The sequence below is a fragment of the Dama dama genome, chromosome X, assembly GCF_033118175.1.
Source record: "Dama dama isolate Ldn47 chromosome X, ASM3311817v1, whole genome shotgun sequence".
Classification (NCBI taxonomy): Eukaryota; Metazoa; Chordata; class Mammalia; order Artiodactyla; family Cervidae; genus Dama; species Dama dama.
Window position 1 is genome coordinate 59,313,580 of NC_083714.1, and position 22,120 is coordinate 59,335,699.

Here is a 22,120-nt window from a genome sequence, read left to right on the forward strand (position 1 = left end):
TAGTAGAGACTGAAGTCGGGCAAGTTTATTCCTCCAGTTCCATTCTTCTTTCTCAAGATTACTTTGGCTATTCGAGGTTTTTTGTATTTCCTTACAAATTGTGAAATCATTTGTTCTAGTTCTCTGAAAAATACCGTTGATAGCTTGATAGGGATTGCATTGAATCTATAGTTTGCTTTATGTAGTATACTCATTTTCACTATATTGATTCTTCCAGTCCATGAACACGGTATATTTCTCCATCTATTTGTGTCCTCTTTGATTTCTTTCATCAGTGTTTTATAGTTTTCTATATATAGGTCTTTTGTTTCTTTAGGTAGATTTATTCCTAGGTATTTTATTCTTTTCGTTGCAATGGTGAATGGAATTGTTTCCTTAATTTCTCTTTCTGTTTTCTCATTGTTAGTGTATAGGAATGCAAGGGATTTCTGTGTGTTAATTTTATATCCTGCAACTTTACTATATTCATTGATTAGCTCTAGTAATTTTCTGGTGGAGTCTTTAGGGTTTTCTATGTAGAGGATCATGTCATCTGCAAACAGTGAGAGTTTTACTTCTTTTCCAATCTGGATTCCTTTTATTTCTTTTTCTGCTCTGATTGCTGTGGCCAAAACTTCCAAAACTATATTGAATAGTAATTGTGAGAGTGGGCACCCTTGTCTTGTTCCTGACTTTAGGGGAAATGCTTTCAGTTTTTCACCACTGAGGATAATGTTTGCTGAGGGTTTGTTATATATAGCTTTTATTATGTTGAGGTATGTTCCTTCTATTCCTGCTTTCTGGAGGGTTTTTATCATAAATGGATGTTGAATTTTGTCAAAGGCTTTCTCTGCATCTATTGAGATAATCATATTTTTTCAATTTGTTAATGTGGTGTATTACATTGATTGATTTGTGGATATTGAAGAATCCTTGCATCCCTGGGATAAAGCCCACTTGGTCATGATGTATGATCTTTTTAATATGTTGTTGGATTCTGTTTGCTAAAATTTTGTTAAGGATTTTTGCATCTATATTCATCAGTGATATTGGCCTATAGTTTTTTTTTGTGTGTGTGGCATCTTTGTCAGGTTTTGGTATTAAGGTGATGGTGGCCTCATAGAATTATTTTGGAAGTTTACCTTCCTCTTCAATTTTCTGGAAGAGTTTGAGTAGGATAGATGTTAGTTCTTTTCTAAATTTTTGATAGAATTCAGCTGTGAAGCTGTCTGGTCCTGGGCTTTTGTTTGTTGGAAGATTTCTGATTACAGTTTCAATTTCCATGCTTGTGATGGGTCTGTTGAGGTTTTCTATTTCTTCCTGGTTCAATTTTGGGAAGTTGTACTTTTCTAAGAATTTTCCCATTTCTTCCAAGTTGTCCATTTTATTGTTTATTACTTTTTAAAAACTGTGACTGTTTATCTTCCTTTCATTCCCTATACCTACCCTAATCCTCCCTGTCTCCAAGATATAACCATTATAATTTTTTTTTCTTTACTGGTATTATGATACACAAAACTTGGCTAATCCTTACCCTGTTGATACAATAATATCTGAGTCATATTTAAACAGGGAATAGGATATATGACCAGCCATATACATGAATCTGTAGAATGGGAATAGAGGTTTAGTACCATAAGTGTATGTCTATGTGTGCCAAGTCTTGTCTAACTCTTTGAGACCCTATGGACTGTAGCCTACCAAGCTCCTCTGTTGGTGGGATTTTCTAGGCAAGAATACTGGAGTGGGTTGCCATTTCCTCCTCCAGGTGATCTTCCCAACACAGAGATCTAACCGGAGTCTCCTGTATCTCCTGCATTGGCAGATGGAGTCTTTACCGCTAAGCCATCTGGGAACCCCCTTAGTACCATGAGGTTTATGCCAAAGTTCAGCAGAGAGAATGTGTCTCTTGAATACATACATTTTGATCCCCACACATTTAATCAACTAACATTTGCTGAGTACTTCTATCTATTAACTTAGATCCCAGGAATAGAGTGATGAAAAAGAGCAACAAATTCTTTGCTTACACTTAACAAAAAAGCACATGATAGAAAATGAAAGAGAAGGGCAAGTATAAGAATCTGTGGTTCAAATAAGCTTAGGATATTCAACAAACAGATAAATTCCATTGTGACTGCACCCTAATTGAGTGAAGTACAGAATGTTATGATAGGCCACATCATGTAGGGTGTTAAAGAAAGCAAGGAGCCATGGACATGTTTAGCACTGCAGTATTGAAAAATGGAGTTAAGAAGAGCCAAATTTTACCTTATGGCTGAGACTTTAGAAAAGAAAAATTCTGGTGGCTTTAACTTCATGTCTTTTAAAGAAGCTGTCAAACATCTCTGGATTAAATGTTCTTACATTTGATCCCTGGTGTGCCTATATTTTACCCTTTTGGTTCTAATAACCTACACTGAGGAAGAAAGAAAGGCAGTAGCTCACAATTGACATTGTATAATGGGTTTACAGCTGAACATCAGAATGGGAATGCTTTGATAGCATCTTCAGATGACACAGGTATCCATAGTCAGAGTTCAGTTCGGTTCAGTCGCTCAGTCATGTCCGATTCTTTGCAACCCCATGGACTAAAGCATGCCAGGCTTCCCTGTCTATCGCAAATTCCTGCAGCTTGCTGAAACTCATGTCCATAGAGTTGGTGATGCCATCCAACCATCTCATCCTCTGTCATCCCCTTCCCCTCCTGCCCCCAAACTTTCCCAGCATCAGGGTCTTTTCAAATGAATCAGCTCTTCGCATCAGTTGGACAAAGTATTGGAGTTTCAGCTTCAGCCTCAGTCCTTCCAATGAATATTCAGGACTGATTTCCTTTAGGATAGACTGGTTGGATCTCCTTGCAGTCCAAAGGACTCACAAGAGTTTTCTCTAACACCACAGTTCAAAAGCATCAATTCTTTGGGGCTTAGCTTTCTTTATGGTTCAACTTTCACATCCACACATGACTACTGGAAAAGCCATAGCTTTGACTACATGGACCTTTGCTGGCAAAGTAATGTCTCTGCTTTTTAATATGCTGTCTAGGTTGGTCATAGCTTTTCTTCCAAGGAACAAGCGTCTTTTAATTTCATGGCTGCAGTCACCATTGGCAGTGACTTTGGAGCCCCCCAAAATAAAGTCTATCACTATTTCCATCATTTCCCCATCTGTTTGCCTTGAAGTGATGGGACCAGTTGCCATGATCTTAGTTTTCTGAATGTTTAGTTTTAAGCCAACTTTTCACTCTCCTCTTTCACTTTCATCAAGAGGCTCTTTAGTTCTCCATCACTTTCTGCCATAAGGGTGGTGTCATCTGCATATCTGAGGTTATTGATATTTCTCCTGGCAATCTTGATTCCAGCTTGTGCTTCATCCAACCCAGCATTTCTCATGATGTACTCTGCATATAAGTTAAGTAAACAGAGTGACGATATACAGCCTTGATGTACTGTTTTCCCAATTTGGAACCAGTCTGTTGTTCCATGTCCAGTCTAACTGTTTCTTCTTGACCTTCTTACAGATTCCTCAGGAGGCAGGTCAGGTGGTCTGGTATTCCCATCTCTTTAAGAATTTTCCACAGCTTGTTGTGATCTACACAGTCAAAAGCTTTGGCATATTCAATAAAGTAGAAGTGGATGTTTTTCTGGAACTCTCTTGCTTTTTCAATGATCCAATGGATGTTGGCATTTTGATCTCTGATTCCTCTGCTTTTTCTAAATCCAGCTTGAGTCCTTGCCAGTAATTAACCTCACTAGAAATCCAAGTAGCAGTCATTTTGATTAAGTTAGTTTGTAAACCTAATGGGCAGCTGTCATCTGCACTCCTGTGTTTTGTTCAGTGTCTGACATATTGTGAAATTTCAATGAATACTAAGCAGTACAAATAGTAACAATTGTGAGGCCACCTTAATATTATTGGTTGGCATGTGAATGCCATTTATCAGGATTGTTATGACTTAGTTGTAGAAGCACTCAGTTTTGAAGTAACCCTGGCACTTTGTGTTTTTTAACAGAAGGTATCCCTTGATGTTTAGAATAGATATGATTCTGAAAGGTCACACCAAGAAATTTACAGTTGATCTCCTGCTAAATCTTACCAGGCTGCTTCTGATCTCATCCTCATCCTTTCCAGTTTTTTTTTTTTTTTTTTGGTGTGGTTGATATCTTCTGGAATTCAGGTAGAATAGGGTAGGGAAAAGTTATACATGGGGAAATGAAGGCAGAATTGAGTTCCATAAATGCCCTTGTGTTATGAGTTAATCAATGGCCAACTTCTAAAGCAGCCTTATGGCAAAATTCAATGTTGAATTTCCTTTATGATTCTAGTTTTGGTGGATAAAATTAATCCACTTTACTTGGATTTGTTTTCTTAAGTGCCCAGAATTTGACCCTTGCCATATCTCAGTAAACACCTTAAAAAGCTGTATGAGTTAACAGGTATCTCCTGTATGTTGTTCTGGTTTTTGGTATGTATCCTGTAAAAGAAAATGTTAGTAGCTTAGAAAACAATGGCAAAATTCACAATCCTTGGAATACCTGTTAAGGTACTGGTCATAAGAGCAAACCAGAAATGGCTATAGCCCTAGTCATAGACTTTATTTTTTTTTAATTATTTTTTAATTGGTGGATAATTGCTTTACAATGTTGTGTTTGTTTCTGCCATACAACAGTTTGAATCAGTCATGATATATCTCCTCCCTCTTTCGCCTCCCTCCCTACACCTCGTGGGAGTGCCAGGCTAAGCTCCCTATGTTGTATAGTAGCTTCCCATTAGCTATTTATTTTATACCTGGTAGTATATATATGTCAATGCTACTCTCTCAATCCATCCCACCTTCTCCTTCCCCTGCTGTGATTACAAGTCCATTCTCTACATCTGCATCTCAATTCTGTAGACACTATCATATATTTTTACTATCAGATTGTCAGCATAGCAATATTTAACACTAGGAAAGAAGTCTGACTTACATTTCAGAAGTTGGGTACATCTGCGCTATGTACTGATAGCTATGTAGCTGTCTCATGGTCACAGATAGCATTTTGTTTTATATCTTCCTATCAGTTGAAGTAGAAAACTTTCCTGTGTTGTTTCTGTGTTTTTTTCTGATTTCTATGCAAGGTCCTAAATGGAAAAGTCAATACTCTTGAAATATATACAGTACAAACATAGTTGTAAACACCCAATAAAGTCATTTTGCTTTTTCTCTATTCCTACAGAAACTCAACATATTGCATGAAGGTGTCAATGTCCTTGACTGTTGCAGAGAATGAATCAGGTCTGTGCTACAATAGCAGGATCCGCTATTTGGAAAAATCCGAGGTCACTAAAAGAAAGGAGATCTCTTGTCCAGACATGGATGACTTTAAAAAATCTGATCAGGAGCCTGATGTTGTGTGGTACAAGGTAATTCAGCATGATGTCAAATGCATTCTTTACCTTATGTCAATACCTGGATTGGGGAGAGAAAAAGGGAAATATTTTATTTTGAGTTTCTGGTATTAGATATTTCACTGAGAAGTATCAGAAGACCCACAGCTAAATAATTCAGAGCTATGATTCCTATATATTACTGGTTTTCATGCACTTCCATCAGCAGGTGTCAGAAGCCATCCCAGCTTCTCCAAAGGCTAGAAATGAGGAAAATAGCCCTCTACCCCAACTTATAAGAGCAAGCAGGAAGAAGAGTGAAAATTTAAGCAACGCGTGAAAGAAAGTATTTGAGGGACATAGAAATATTATTACTGTTAGAACAAAGGTCCATCATTACAAGTAATACTGCTTACAAAAAGTAGCAATTTTTATCATGGTCTATATTGTGAAAGCCACTGAAATCAGTGCAGAGGAGAGAAATGGGCCCAGTGCAGGATTTGTGAACACTGGAAATATCATGGGTATCTGGAAATAAACCACAATCAAAGACTGCACAGATGAGTGTTGAATGAAGGAACTGTTTACAGAGATATGGTTAGGGTTAAGGGAAACAAAAAGGGAAGAAGCTGTGAATTACCCCTCCTAGGCCTGGCAAGGGGAAAGACCTGGGTCCATGAAACCTGGAAAGAGCAGAGCAAGTTTTTCCAGAGCTGTGGCCTTAGAGGAACATATGAACTGTGGAAGACAGAGAGGGAGTGGACAGGATGGAAACCCTAACTCCTCTTAACTCCCACCTTCTGGTTTCCTGCTAGTGTCTCCCTTGTCACTATGAGAATTCAAACACAATTCAGAGGGCAAACCTGAGAATAGAATCAAATAGTCTTCAGCTTCTCTGGGCATGGGATAGGTCAGACAAGGGCAGAGCATGGATTGAGGGGAGGAAGCAGAGAAATAAACATGCGGTCTGCCAACTATGATATTCTGGCTGGGAACCTGGGGTGCCGTGGTTCTTAAAAGAGACTGATCACCTGCTGCCACCTCTGAGCCACACTGGTTGACACATGGTTCAGTTTTGTATCATGGCCAGAGGTGACCAGGACTTCCCAGGTGATGCATGGTAAAGAATCCTCCTGCCAGTGCAGGAGACACAAGGGATGTAGGTTCAATCCCTGGGTTGGGAAAACCCCTAGAGTAGGAAAACCCCCTAGAGTGGGAAATGACAACCTACTCCAGTATTCTTGCCTGGAAAATTCCATGGAGAGAGGAATCTGGCAGGCTACAGTCCATGGGGTCACAGAGAGTCAGACTCGACTGGGCACGCACGCACTAGCTGGCTGGCTAGAGGTGATCAGGAAGATTTTCTGCAAAGGAATTGTGTACATTATTGCAACCAAACACACATTGATGGTGCATATTGTTTCTATAGGGTCTGACAGACTCTTAGTTCCCAGGAAAGCCTAAACCCTAGCTCCTACAGCTGTCATGTTCTTTTACATTTGGAAGTCTGTATTCTAGTTTGGTAAATCTGTGGACAGAGCAGCCTGGTGAGGGCTATAGTCAGTCCATGGGGTTGCAAAGAGCCAGACATGACTGAACACACACACACACACACACACACACAGACACACACACACACAAACTCCTACCATCTTCATACTTGGGGGAACTTGTCAAGCGATGCCAACAGCAAGTCCTGAAATAGAACCTCAGGTCTCTTTGTGAATAGTCATTCTCCATTTTTTCCTGAATATTCTACCAGATAAAAAGGAACATGATGCTCATTAAATATAAATATAGAATATCCATATTTAGTGGGACCCTTCATGCCCTCATCAGCCTTTTCAGTATTTCTTAATCACTTACCATGTGCCATTCACTGCAGTAAGGTTGGTCTGTACGTTATCTCAATTAAATCTCATTCATCTTTGTGTGGTGGACACTATTATCCTCATCTAGTAGAGAAAAACTTGAGTATTAGAGGACTGTTGAGGCTTGTTCAAAGCTACTAAACTAACAAAGCCTCATTTAATAGTCAAGGCAGGGTGATTCCAGAGTCCATTCTATTAATCACTACCGTCTCCTGCAGTAGGCCTAGAGCTAAACCCAGTCTCAATTGCAGGCACTTTTATAAGTCAAAGAAAAAAGTTTTATTTCAATTTTATGGTCCAGAAAGGGAGGTAGACTAGCTCAAGAGTTAGCAGATATGAGTAAAATCCAAGTCAGGTGCTTTCTTGTATAATGTTCATTCTATCACATCTTTTATCTTTCCACTAAATTCTTTCTTCCCTTCTTCACATCTCTAGACATCACCATTGTCATTGTATATCAAAGCTGTTTTTTCCCCCTGGGAAGAGCTAACCCTTACTCTTTCTTAGAAATGGACTAATGATGGTGAGGCAAATGGTTTTTCCACCTCTGTCTGGATAATAACATTTAATACTTCTATAAACTTTTTACAATTGATAAATAATAATCATAATGATGAGTAACATTTATTAACTACTCACTATATACCATATTCTATTTTAAATGTTTTAATGGATTAATTCAATTTCTATATTCTCAATATCTACTGTCCTAAGGAGATACTATTATTATCCCCATTTTACAAAATAAGTGACTGGAGATTCAGACAAGTTAAATGACTTTACAAAACTCACACAGCAGTTTGTGACTTGCAGTTTGGCTCCTGGACCCTTCCACTTGCCCACTACACTAATGGGTTAGGATGAAAAATTAAAGTAAAAAGTTACAGAGTCTCTGAAGCTCCCAATGGTGTTGTTAACCCCATTTTTCACACAAGGTCTCAAGTAAATCCTTGAAAAAAATGTATTGTATTGGGAAAACATTCCCTTTTTAGCCAATAATTCAATAATCTGCCTTGCTTGCTTTGCAATCTGTACATTTCCTACCAAACTGAACATGAAGTGATTTGCTCTGATCACAGCAATGAAAAGAGGATGACACACTTCTCCAGAGTTAATTCTGATGCATATACAAGGTTAGAAACGTACAATGTATTATCTCCAGTGTTTTGACAGTGCATGATCCTTTTCTTAGTCTTCTTTTCAAACATATATGTAGTATTTAAACTTATTTCTTTTCCAACCGTCCTGTTATGGCAGGCCTTTGAGTACTATTCTTCCATGCCTGCACCTAGTCACAGCTGGACAGGAAGGTAGAGGTGGCTCATTTGCTACTGGGGCGTGTTCATAGAGATGAGTGAGTAAATCTATCCCGGTTGTCCTTGGAATGTGAAAAGATATGTGTTAGGGGTGTGAAAGTCCTTTATCTGAACTCTTTTAGTTAGTTAGCAGAAAGAAGTGAGAGGAGATGCTGCACTTTTAGCACTTCCTCTTGATGCTATAAATGGGCTTAGATATTAGAATAGAACATACAATGATGTCAGTGCTTTTAGAAATATTTTTGAAATGAGAGGTAAAGATTATTTTCTTTATTGAACTAAGAAGAACACTAAAACAACCTAATTATTCACTAAGAACACTTGACACAAGAGTGTAGAGTCCCTTTATCCTATTTCTAAACAAAAGAATTCCCTAACCTTAATAGGACATTAGAGATGAAAATACAAATACATACCTTGGGGTAAAACACACATCTATGTAATTAGTTTCCTCAGTTGATAAAAGGCTGATGTTAATGTGGTCAAAGTTTGAATCCTTTTCCTTGCCACAATTATCTTAATTTCAGATGTTTGCCATTGGTTATAATGGGGTGGATAAGGGCATCACAGATAGATCAGTGTAAATTCATTCATTAATTTATTATATATTTATTGGGTACATACTATGTGCATGTTGATATCTAATTGATTTTTAATAGCTGCATCATAGTTCATAGGCAAGATATAAACTTAGCTTATTCAATCATTTTTCAGATGGATATTCATTTTTTTCCTAGTTATTTTTTAAATAGTAACAGTATTTAAAAAAACATCCTTGTAAATATATCCTTCCATTCGTGACATACAAGATAGGAATGATCTCTATCAGTACTATTGTTCGATAATCTTTTGGAAGTTCTAGCTGATGCCATAAGAAAATTAAATGAATTATATAAATATTGGAAAAGAAGAGACAAAATAATCTGATTTTTCAGATTGTATAACAGTATACCAAGAAAACCCAAGAGACTAAACAACAAAAAATAGAATCAATGAGATCATTTGATAAGGTAGCTTAATAAAAATATACAAAATACTGAATGATTTTTATTTTTGTCAGTAATAATCAATTAGACATGTAAAGGAAAAAATGAAATTGTCCCACTTACAACAACAAAAAAATTATGAAGCATTTTGGAATACATTTATACATTTATACATTTATAGGAGGAAACCTATATAAAAGTATAATTTTGTTAAAGTACATAAAATATTGTCTAAACCAATGGAAAGACAGAGCATGTTTCTGCATTGGGAGATCTCAAAAAAAAAGATCAGTTATTCCCAATATCATATAAATAATGAATCCTATTTGCTAAAATATGAATTTTTTTAAAAATTAGACAACATAAACATTAAAAACTTCATATGTATGTGTGAATGTATCAGCTTTGCAAATGAAATTTCAGAAAAAAATCATTAATGAGAGAGGGCTTATTCTAACTGATATTGAAATTACTACAAAACAATATCAATTAAAATAATAAGTTTAAAAATTATAAATAGATCAGTTGAATAAAGAATCCAGAAAATAAATTATGTAAATATTTATTATTTGCTTAATAAATTTATATATGAATTGATATATGATATTTATAAATAAAATTTATACATGATTTTTTGTATACATGAAATTTATATATGAAATTAAATATGAAATTTATACATAAATTTATATATGACAATTTAGTGTTTAATAACATTTCATTCGGAGAAGGCAATGGCACCCCACTCCAGTGTTCTTGCCTGGAGTATCCCAGGGACAAGGGAGCCTGGTGGTTTGCCATCTATGGGGTCACACAGAGTCGGACACGACTGAAGCGACTTAGCAGCAGCAGGAGCAGCAGCAACATTTCATTACATGAATGTGGAGGAGAGATAATAGCTCATAACAAGTATATGTGTGTGCTCAGTTGCTTCAGACTCTTTGTGATCCTATGGACTGTAGCCCACCAGGCTCCTCTGTCCATCAGATTCTCCAGGCAAGAATACTGGAATAGGTTGCCATGCCCTCCTCCAGGGGACCTTCCTGACCCAGGGATCAAACCTGTGTCTCTTATGTCTCCTGCATTGGCAGGCGAGTTCTTTACCATTAGTGCCATCTTTACCACTTATCTTGCTATACATTCTGATAATTTTCCTTTTTTCTTGATGCTAAGTTGGATAATACAATGTTTTATTTTTCTTTTAATTTTATTTTGTATTTCAGTATAGTTGATTTATAAAGTTGTGTTAGTTTCAAGTGTACAGCAAAGTGATTTGGTTATACATATACATATCCATTCCTTTTTCAATATACATATCAATTCATTTTCAAATTCTTTTTCCATATAAGTGGTTGCAGAATGTTAAGTAGAGTTCACTATGCTACACAGTAGGTCACTGTTGATTATCCATTTTATATATAATGGTGTGTGTATGTTAATCCCAAATTCCTAATTAGTGCTTCATCCTACCTTTCACTTTTGGTAATCATGAGTTTGTTTTCATAGCCTGTGAGTCTATTTCTATTTTCTAAATATGTTTATTTAAGTTTCCCCTGAAAAATCAGCTGATAACCTTATGGGCATTTCCTTGTATCTTATTTGTTGCTTTTTCTTTGTTGCCTTTAATATTTTCTCTTTAAGTTTAGTCAGTTTGATTAATATGTGTCTTGGCATGTTCTTCCTTGGATTTATCCTATATGAGACTGTCTGTTTTTCCTGGACTTGAGTGTTTCCTTGGCCGTATTAGGGATCCTTTTGGCTACTACCTCTTCAAACATTTTCTCAGACCTTTTCCCTCTCTCTTCTCCTTCTGGGACCCCTATAATGCTCATGTTGCTGTGTTTGATGGTGTTCCAGGAGTCTCTTAGACTCTCCTCTTTTATTTTCACTCCTTTTTCTTTATTCCATTTCATGGCAGTGATTTTCACCAATCTGTCTTCCAGTTCACTTATCTGTTCTTCTTCCTCATTTATTCTTCTATTGAGTCCTTCTAGTGTATTTTTCATTTCAGTTATTGTATTGTTCATATCTACTTCTTTGTTAAACATGGCTTGTATCTTGGTTTGTACCTTCATTCTTTTTCCAAGATCTCTATTCTGAATTCCTTTTCAGGCTGATAGCATATCTCCACTGCTCTTAGTTGTTCTTCTGTGTGTGTGTGTGTGTGCAGTCTTCCTGGTGGGAGGGACTAGTGCCTGCTCGCTGGTGGATGGAGTTAGATCTTGTCCCTGGTGGGCAGGGCTGTGTCAAGGGGCATGTCTAGAGGTGACTGTGAGCTCATGATGACTTTAAGCAACCTGTCTGTTAATAGATGTGGCTCTTTTCCTACCCTGTTGGTTGTTTGGCCTGAGGCATCCCAACATTGAAACCTGCAGGCTGTTCGGTGGGGCAAGATCTTGGTGCCAAAAGGGTGACCTCTGGGAGAGCTCACACTGATGAATATTCCCTGGGGCCTCTGCACCAGTGTCGTTGTCCCTGTAGTGGGTTACAGCTGACCCCTGCTACCCCCAGGAGACCTTCTAAAACACACAGGTAGGTCTGGCTCAGGCTCCTATGAAGTCACTGCTTTGCCCTGATTCCGCATGCATGTAAAACCTTGTATGCACTCTCCAATAATGGAATATCTGTTTCCCTCAGTCCTATAGAGCTCCTGTACTCAAGCCCCACTGGCCTTCAAAGCCAAATGCTCTGGGGGCTCTTTCTCCTGACACCAGACCCCTAGACTGGGGAAACTGACATGGGACTCAGAACTTTCACTCCTGTGAGTGAACCTCTGCTGTATAATTATTTTCTAGTTTGTAGGTCACCCACTTGGCAGTTATGGGATTTGATTATATCATGAAAGTGCCCCTCCTACCATCTCATTGTGGCTTGTCTTTGGATATATTAATAGAACATGATTTTTGATAAGTTCTAGTCTTTTTTGTCAATGGTTTTTCAGCAGTAAGTTGTGATTTTAGTGTTTTGTGAGAGGCAGTGAACTCAAGTCTTTCTACTCCATCATCTTGTCTCCCAGAAAATCCTGACAATTTTCTTAAAGAGGGAGAAAGGTGGTCTTTGGAGACCTCATAATACCACAGCCCAATTGACCAACACATTTTTTTGCTAAAAAAATGGTTTAGCAAAATTCTTGGGGATTTTGAATTCCTTTTAAAAATGTAATATTAGTATATGCCTTATTTTGTATCCTTAAAATCTTAATCTATTTGACTATAACTTTCAAAGATACTTTTATCCAGAAAGAATGAGCTAGGAATATCAGGAAGCCTTCAGTTTTGTGTCCCCTAAAACCACAGTAAGTGACACAAGGTTTAAGACCTATTCATCTGTGTTTTTATTTTTAGGTATGGTATTAGTAATGGGAAAATGGTTATTTACTATTTGCAAGTTATAAAAAATATGGGTTGTTGTTGAGGAATGGGTATTTGATATATGTAAAAAGCATCAATATCTGAGTCTGGAGACCTGGATTCTGGTCATTGCTATTCCATTAATGTGGATGAGTAATTGGATGCCCTGAGGCCTCTATTTCCACCCATATAAAATAGATTTAATAATATCTGCCATATATCTCAGACATGTTTTGAAAATCTAATGGCCAAGATCCTTATTTGATATTTGCTGCTACTATAGAAAGGGAAATGTTACATAGGATGGTAGACATAAAGTTACCCAGGACATCTCAAATTCTAATTGGGAATTTAAGATTGAGGGTTTTTTAAAAGTCACGTTATTCTTTATAACCTACAACGTAAAATATATCCTTTTACTTGTGCAATTTGATGTGTTTTGATGAATATATATGCCAGAAACAACATAGAGAACATTTCTATCATTCCAATTTTCTCCATGTCCTTTAGTATTCGATCCTTTCCTCCCAGCCCCAGTCATCACTAAAAAGATATCTGTTTTCTCTTCCTACGGTTTTGTATTTTTCCAGATTGTCATATAAATGGAATAATATTATATGTAGCCTTCTGTGCCTGTCTTCATTCACTTAGTATAATAGATTTGAGATTACTCTATGTTGTGGTATATATTAATAGTTCATTCCTTTTATTACTGAGCAAGAGTCCAATATTCCATTGTAGAGATGTACCACTGTTTAACCATTCATGTATTGATGACCATTTGCTTCTGCATTTTGGTGATTAGGAATAAAGGTTTTAAAGGTTGAGTTTTGACTGTACAATTTCTGGATTTATCAAAATGATATATTTTTGTCAACTTTTATAATTTTTGACCTGTTTTTCTCTAATTTAACAGGAGTTTGCTCTTGATCTTTCCTAAATTGTTAGAAGAATCCAGGCTTAAAAGGGTCTTCCTATATATCCTTAATGTCATTAATGACATTCAAGGGATAAAAACAGATCAAAGTTATTTAAAGCTGTTTAAGCAATGCCTCTTAAATAATCTGACTACCTTCTATATATCCATTAGTAGATCTTTTAGAAATGCACATTCCATCATAGTATGCCACTACTAAAAGCACTCCAATGAGACTATAAACACTAAAAAATTAGTAGTTTTGTTGTTGTTGTTGTTGAGTATTTACAGGGCCTTACAATCTGCCACACATGTTTATTCATTAGCTAATTCAGTTCTTAGAACAGCCTTATGTGATAGGTTATACAGTGATGGAGCTGGAATTTGAAAGTTGACAATGTGCAAATATCTTAGAATGGAATTTAGGTATCTGAGCTTAGACTACTCAGTGACATTCTCAAGAGATCAAAGCTATTCATATTTTTTGCCATTCCATGCTTTTTCACATCTTAGTGCTTCTACATACATTATCCCCTCTATCCAGTATGTCCTGCTTGCCTGCCTTTTATATATTATTCAAAACTCAGCTCATGTGCTTATAGTAGGCTACCTGCACACCAAACCTCTCTGTTCATGCCCAGTCTGGTGTAATTTTGAATAATTCAGCAGGAGAATGCCTTCAAATAATTCTTCTGTTCCTTTCTTCCTTTCTTCTCCTTTTGGTATTATCATTACTTTTATGTTACATCTTATGCTATCATCTTCTTCCCTGTAATATAGGAAAGATAGAGAAGACTGGAGCTGACTATTTCTTCCCCCACTTTAAAGGCTAGAGGAGACTGTATTCCAGATCTTTCATGGGCAGACTCTTTGGGTATATTTCAAAATGTTTTACTTTCCCCATCCTCTGTCAGAAGCAAGATTTTTCTCTGATCTTCACCCTGAGAACCTGATGGAGCTCCTGGAGATGAAACTTACCAAAGGGTGGACCACCCTCCAAGATTGGGCACCCATGGATTTTTATTTCTCAAGCTAGTTCACATTTAGTCTAAATAAATTAGTCAATTATTCTTTAAGTGTTCCTACCTGTTGCTGGCTCCTGAAGCTACAACTGCTCCCAGTAAACTGTTATTCTCTGTATCCATGTGTCGCTCTAGTTTCTGGGACAGTGGCTTTTACTGTGACCTCAGTTACCTGATGGAAATAAAAGAAGTTATTGAGTTTCAGGTTGTTCAGCTATTTTCTTGTTGTTAGGATAGTAGCAACAACTTCCAAGTCCTTTGTATGTCAGATAAGACATAGTAAATCAAGTCTTTCTTTGGAATGACCACTTTGGATTGTCTTTTGAAAGGTCTCCAGACTCCTATGAAAATATGAATGACACTGACTCCTAATACTTATTAACATATCCAGATAGATGTGCATGTAATCTGAAAGCTGGATGCTGAGGGTAATAACAATAATAGAATAATTTGTTGTTGTTCAGTCACTAAGTTGTATCTGACTCTTTGTGACTCCGACCATACCCCCTCCATGGACTGCAACATGCCAGGCTTCTCTGTCCTTCAATATCTCCCAGAGTTTGCTCAAATTCATGTCCACTGAGTCAGTGATGCTATCTAACCATCTTGTCCTCTGTTGTCCCCTTCTCCTCCTGCCTTCAATCTTTCCCAACATCAGGGTCTTTTCCAGTGAGTCAGGTCTCCACATCAGGTAGCCTAAGTACTGGAGTTTCAGCTTCAGCATCAGTCCTTCAAATGAACACCCAGGACTGATTTCCTTTAGGATGGACTGGTTGGATATCCTTGTAGTCCAAAGGACTCTCAAGAGTCTTCTTCAGCACCATAGTTCAAAATCATCAATTTCTTGGCACTCAGCCTTCTTTATGGCTAATATTTATTGGGTGATTTTAACATGTGATTTAGCATGTTCTATATTAGAGCATTTATATGCATTACTTCATTTAATGCTAATGATTATCCCTATTTAGTAAATATTATTATTATCACCAACTTTTTAAAAAATAGATGAAACAACTGAGACTTAGATTGGTTAAGTAGTATGCTCAAGAACATATAACTTGAGATTACATCCCAAGTATTTCAATATGGAATTTATACTGAACCACTGTGGAGGTACCAACTTTACCATTAGGACTGTGAAGATAAAAGTTTGAGAAATAGAAACTAAAGAGACCATAGCAAAAATCAACAAAGCTAAAAGCTGGTTTTTTGAAAAAATAAACAAAATTGACAAACCATTAGCAAGACTCATTAAGAAACAAAGAGAGAAGAACCAAATTAGCAAAATTAGAAATGAAAATGGAGAGATCACAACAGACAACACTGAAATACAAAGGATCATAAGAGACTACTACCAGCAGCTCTATGCCAATAAAATGGACAACTTGGATGAAATGGACAAATTCTTAGAAAAGTATAACTTTCCAAAACTGAACCAGGAAGAAATAGAAGATCTTAACAGACCCATCACAGGCAAGGAAATCGAAACTGTCATCAAAAATCTTCCAGCAAACAAAAGCCCAGGACCCGATGGCTTCACAGCTGAATTCTACCAAAAATTTAGAGAAGAGCTAACACCTATCTTACTCAAACTCTTCCAGAAAATTGCAGAAGAAGGTAAACTTCCAAACTCATTCTATGAGGCCACCATCACCCTAATTCCAAAACCAGACAAAGATGCCACAAAAAAAGAAAACTACAGGCCAATATCACTGATGAACATAGATGCAAAAATCCTTAACAAAATTCTAGCAAACAGAATCCAACAACATATTAAAAAAATCATACACCACGACCAAGTGGGCTTTATCCCAGGAATGCAAGGATTCTTCAATATCCGCAAATCAATCAATGTAATACACCACATTAACAAATTGAAAGATAAAAACCATATGATTATCTCAATAGATGCAGAGAAAGCCTTTGACAAAATTCAACACTCATTTATGATTAAAACTCTCCAGAAAGCAGGAATAGAAGGAACATACCTCAACATAATAAAAGCTATATATGACAAACCCACAGCAAGCATCACCCTCAATGGTGAAAAATTGAAGGCATTTCCCCTGAAATCAGGAACAAGACAAGGGTGCCCACTCTCACCACTACTATTCAACATAGTGTTGGAAGTTTTGGCCACAGCAATCAGAGCAGAAAAAGAAGTAAAAGGAATCCAGATAGGAAAAGAAGAAGTGAAACTCTCGCTGTTTGCAGATGACATGATCCTCTACATAGAAAACCCTAAAGACTCTACCAGAAAATTACTAGAGCTAATCAATGAATATAGTAAAGTTGCAGGATATAAAATTGACACACAGAAATCCCTTGCATTCCTATATACTAACAATGAAAAAACAGAAAGAAAAATTAAGGAAACAATACCATTCACCATTGCAACAAAAAGAATAAAATACTTAGGAGTATATCTACCTAAAGAAACAAAAGACCTATACATAGAAAACTATAAAACACTGATGAAAGAAATCAAAGAGGACACAAATAGATGGAGAAATATACCGTGTTCATGGATTGGAAGAATCAATATTGTCAAAATGGCTATTCTACCCAAAGCAATCTAGAGATTCAATGCAATCCCTATCAAGCTACCAACGGTATTTTTCACAGAACTAGACCAAATAATTTCACAATTTGTATGGAAATACAAAAAACCTCGAATAGCCAAAGTAATCTTGAGAAAGAAGAATGGAACTGGAGGAATCAACCTGCCTGACTTCAGACTCTACTACAAAGCCACAGTCATCAAGACAGTATGGTACTGGCACAAAGACAGAAATATAGATCAATGGAACAGAATAGAAAGCCCAGAGATAAATCCACAAACCTATGGACACCTTATCTTTGACAAAGGAGGCAAGGATATACAATGGAAAAAAGACGACCTCTTTAACAAGTGGTGCTGGGAAAGCTGGTCAACCACTTGTAAAAGAATGAAACTAGAACACTTTCTAACACCATACACAAAAATAAACTCAAAATGGATTAAAGATCTAAATGTAAGACCAGAAACTATAAAACTCCTAGAGGAGAACATAGGCAAAACCCTCTCCGACATAAATCACAGCAAGATCCTCTATGACCCACCTCCCAGAATATTGGAAATAAAAGCAAAACTAAACAAATGGGACCTAATGAAACTTAAAAGCTTTTGCACTACAAAGGAAACTATAAGTAAGGTGAAAAGACAGCCCTCAGATTGGGAGAAAATAATAGCAAATGAAGAAACAGACAAAGGATTAATCTCAAAAATATACAAGCAACTCCTGCAGCTCAATTCCAGAAAAATAAATGACCCAATCAAAAAATGGGCCAAAGAACTAAACAGACATTTCTCCAAAGAAGACATACAGATGGCTAACAAACACATGAAAAGATGCTCAACATCACTCATTATCAGAGAAATGCAAATCAAAACCACAATGAGGTACCATTACATGCCAGTCAGGATGGCTGCTATCCAAAAGTCTACAAGCAATAAATGCTGGAGAGGGTGTGGAGAAAAGGGAACCCTCTTACACTGTTGGTGGGAATGCAAACTAGTACAGCCACTATGGAAAACAGTGTGGAGATTCCTTAAAAAACTGGAAATAGAACTGCCATATGACCCAGCAATCCCACTTCTGGGCATACACACTGAGGAAACCAGATCTGAAAGAGACACGTGCACCCCAATGTTCATCGCAGCAGTTTATAATAGCCAGGACATGGAAACAACCTAGATGCCCATCAGCAGATGAATGGATAAGGAAGCTGTGGTACATATACACCATGGAATATTACTCAGCCATTAAAAAGAATTCATTTAAATCAGTCCTAATGAGATGGATGAAACTGGAGCCCATTATACAGAGTGAAGTCAGCCAGAAAGATAAAGAACATTACAGCATACTAACACATATATATGGAATTTAGAAAGATGGTAACGATAACCCTATATGCAAAACAGAAAAAGAGACACAGAAGTACAGAACAGACTTTTGAACTCTGTGGGAGAAGGTGAGGGTGGGATGTTTCAAAAGAACAGCATGTATACTATCTATGGTGAAACAGATCGCCAGCCCAGGTGGGATTCATGAGAGATGTGCTCGGGCCTGGTGCACTGGGAAGACCCAGAGGAATCGGGTGGAGAGGGAGGTGGGAGGGGGGATCGGGATGGGGAATACATGTAAATCTATGGCTGATTCATATCAATGTATGACAAAACCCACTGAAATGTTGTGAAGTAATTAGCCTCCAACTAATAAAAAAATTTAAAAAAAAAAGAAAAAAAAAAAAAGAAAATGACTTAAGTCTGTGTCCACAAACCTGTGGCTAAGATTTACTTAATCGGGCAAAGTTTAACAAAATCCATAGTTTCAAGGTTATTGCCCCAATATATTAACTACACAAAGGAAGACAAATGACTTCACAAGTGGAGACACTGCTGTGTCTCCAGCAATAATTCACGTTAAGAGGACAGATGAGAAGAGATGCACTGATGGCTGTCCCAAACTGGAGGCTATGGACAGAAAGAACAGATGCAAAGTGGGAGCCCAGACAGCATCCTCGAACAGGAAAAGGACACTGGAGCAAACCTGGAGCTGGATGTGAACAAGGCCTGTGAGTCAGTTAACAGCACTGCACCAGTGTCCACCTCCCGGCTCCGATAACTGCACGAGGGTTATGTCAGGTGTCAACATGAAGGGAAGCACAGTGTTAATGTATGGGGGAGCTCTCTCCAGTATTTCTGCAACTTTTAAAATACTCTAAAATTAGTTCAAAATAAAACACCTTTGGTTTCTTAAAAAAAAAAAAAAGTTTGAGAAATAGAGCTATGGAGGGGAAAGACTCCATGCAGTGGGTTATCCTAGGCATTTGGAGTGCAAGTACAAAATTGATACCCAATTCACCATTGTGTTCCTACCTCTTCAATCTTTAAAGTGTAAAGAAAGTTCAGGTTTCCTTCAAATTGTTTGGCAGAAGCCTAGGTGGCTCTTTGGAATATTCCAATCTCCAGAGGAAAGGAGAGAAGTTGGGTCTGAGGGAATGGGTGCTAGGTATTTGAAGAACACCAGTGTTTATGTGATTGCCTTATGGTCGCACAGATGCTTTGTGTCTGAACTTCAGAATCAGAATAAATATTTAAATGACTCTTCCTGGTATTCTTACCATGAGAAATGAGTCCTGTGCTCTGAAAAGAACTGAAGTAACCATGCCTAACAAATGAAACTGATGGAAATACACCCATGGGTGTGATGATGCTCTCTCAGAAACAGACTGTGAATGTAGTGGGGAATATTTCAGGATGGGAACTCCAAGATCCAAATGTGGCTGGCAACTTCGAGGGGTTTGGTCAACAGATGTTTCTTTTGAATATCATAGGCTCCCAATATAGCAACTGTTGGCAAGTGACATGTGCCATTTGGGAAGGCTAGGAAGAGTGGAAGGAAGCTGGGATTTATATTTTTTTTTCCTTTTTTAAACTTTATTTATTTTTAATTGATTGATGATTGCTTTACAATATTTGTTTGATTTCTGTCATACATCAATTATTTATTTACTTGGCTGTGTCAGGTCTTCATTGCAGCATGCAGGACCTTCATTGTGCAGGATCTTTTGTTGTGGTCTATGGACTCTTTGGTTGTGGTGCAAGGGCTCAGTAGTTGTGGTGCACGGGCTTAGTTGCTCTGTGGCATGTGGGATCTTAGTTCCCCAACCAGGGACTGTATTCCTGTCCCCTTCATTGCAAGGCAGATTCTTAACCACTGTACCACCAGGGAAGTGCCAGAAAGCTTCACTTTGAAGGTTGATGTTATTTTGACTGAGCAAGGATGTCCTATAGCAAACTGTTCTATGAAGGGACAACTGGGCCACAAACTGAAGCTGTCTATTAAACTTAGGGACCTCCAGCCAAACAATGAAAGCTTCCAGTTGAAGTTCAATTTAATGATCTCAAAGGCATTAAATAATAGAGGGATTACACACTGAAAACAATATTAGGGGTCTGTTCACATTCCAAACTCTGGTTTTTTGTCCTTGCCTCAGATAAACAACCATCTTGAGACTTGATCTATATGCTGCCCGTACTTTGTCTCCCACCAGGTTGTAAGAATAAACCTAAACAGGTCTTGGGGGAGTGAAGTACGATAATGTTGTCTGTCCAATAGAAAAGAGATGATGGGGATATTAGGGGCAAGACAAAAGCAGTGACAGCAGTAAGCTAGCAGCCAGACACCAGGAAGAGATGCTACAAAGAATGGAGTAAAAAAATCTAAAAGACTTCTGAAATTTGATATAGGCAACTAGACATGGGTAGGAGCCAATGAGATAACTCTGTGAAGGATGGGTTGGTGAGGGTAGGATATCATCTATAAGGCTCTTCTGAACAAAATATAGTTTCTCTACCTACTTGCTAGGATTAGTTTTAGAGTGGCCTGTTGGGAGCTATACATTGGCAGTGGGTGAAAGTATTATGTTGCTCAGGAATGGTTAATCAATTAGTGAAGATTGGTTTTTACTTGATTAGTCCATTAGCACCAGTTTTCACAAAGCAGAGCCAGAGGTTTGGAGGAGATATAATCCAGGATTGCAAAACTTTAGGGATGGAAAGCATTCTTTGTGCTGGATGACCACTAAGTATAGTGTCACCTGACAAGACTGTAATGAATAAACTCTAAGCCTCTTGATTCTGGCTGCTCATATGGTAGTGTATAGTGTATCCCCACATGCAGAGTGAAAAACTGAGACCTACAGAAGTTAAGCAAAGTTTTCAAGATCTCAGAACTTGGGTGAACCCTAGATTTTGACCTAGAGCCATCTTGCTCTGAATCCACTTTGCCTTTTCATGTATACTACATTGTCCCAGAGGGCTGGAGGTGACCTGAAGATAACATTTCCCTATGCCACAGTTTTTTTCTTTAAAAAAAAAACTCTATTGGGTACAAAGAATCATTTATAAGGCTAGATGACAATTTGAAAAGTCTTTGGGACTATCTGTGTCTCTCCCAAAGAATATGTGAAGATTCCAGGCTATTCATCAGGAATTATTTTGTGATTCCTGTACATTCTTTAAACATTAATTTGTGGGGGAAAAACAAAGCAGTATGAAGAGAAAATGAAACTAGTCAGAGCTAATTGCACATGGACTCTCCCCAAAAAATGGCATTAGAAAATGATGCCACTTGTCTTTGAATGAAATGAATGTGTGGACTCATTTGCCTGCCCCTATTGCTGCTATGTGAAAGTGAAGCGGCTCCATTTTCATTTCCCTTTCCTATCAAAGTGGCCAGAGGGACCATATTTTTGTTTAATGACCT

At 37.5% G+C, this 22,120-nt stretch overlaps 1 protein-coding gene across 1 annotated transcript in view; it reads left to right on the forward strand.

The window, feature by feature from the left end:
* IL1RAPL2 (interleukin 1 receptor accessory protein like 2) overlaps positions 1–22,120 on the forward strand; it is a 633,564-nt gene that overhangs the window by 60,672 nt on the left and 550,772 nt on the right. Inside the window, exon 3 of the mRNA XM_061137577.1 lies at positions 5,196–5,382. Coding sequence (XP_060993560.1) covers positions 5,196–5,382 — 187 coding nt within the window. The remainder of the gene's footprint in view (positions 1–5,195; positions 5,383–22,120) is intronic.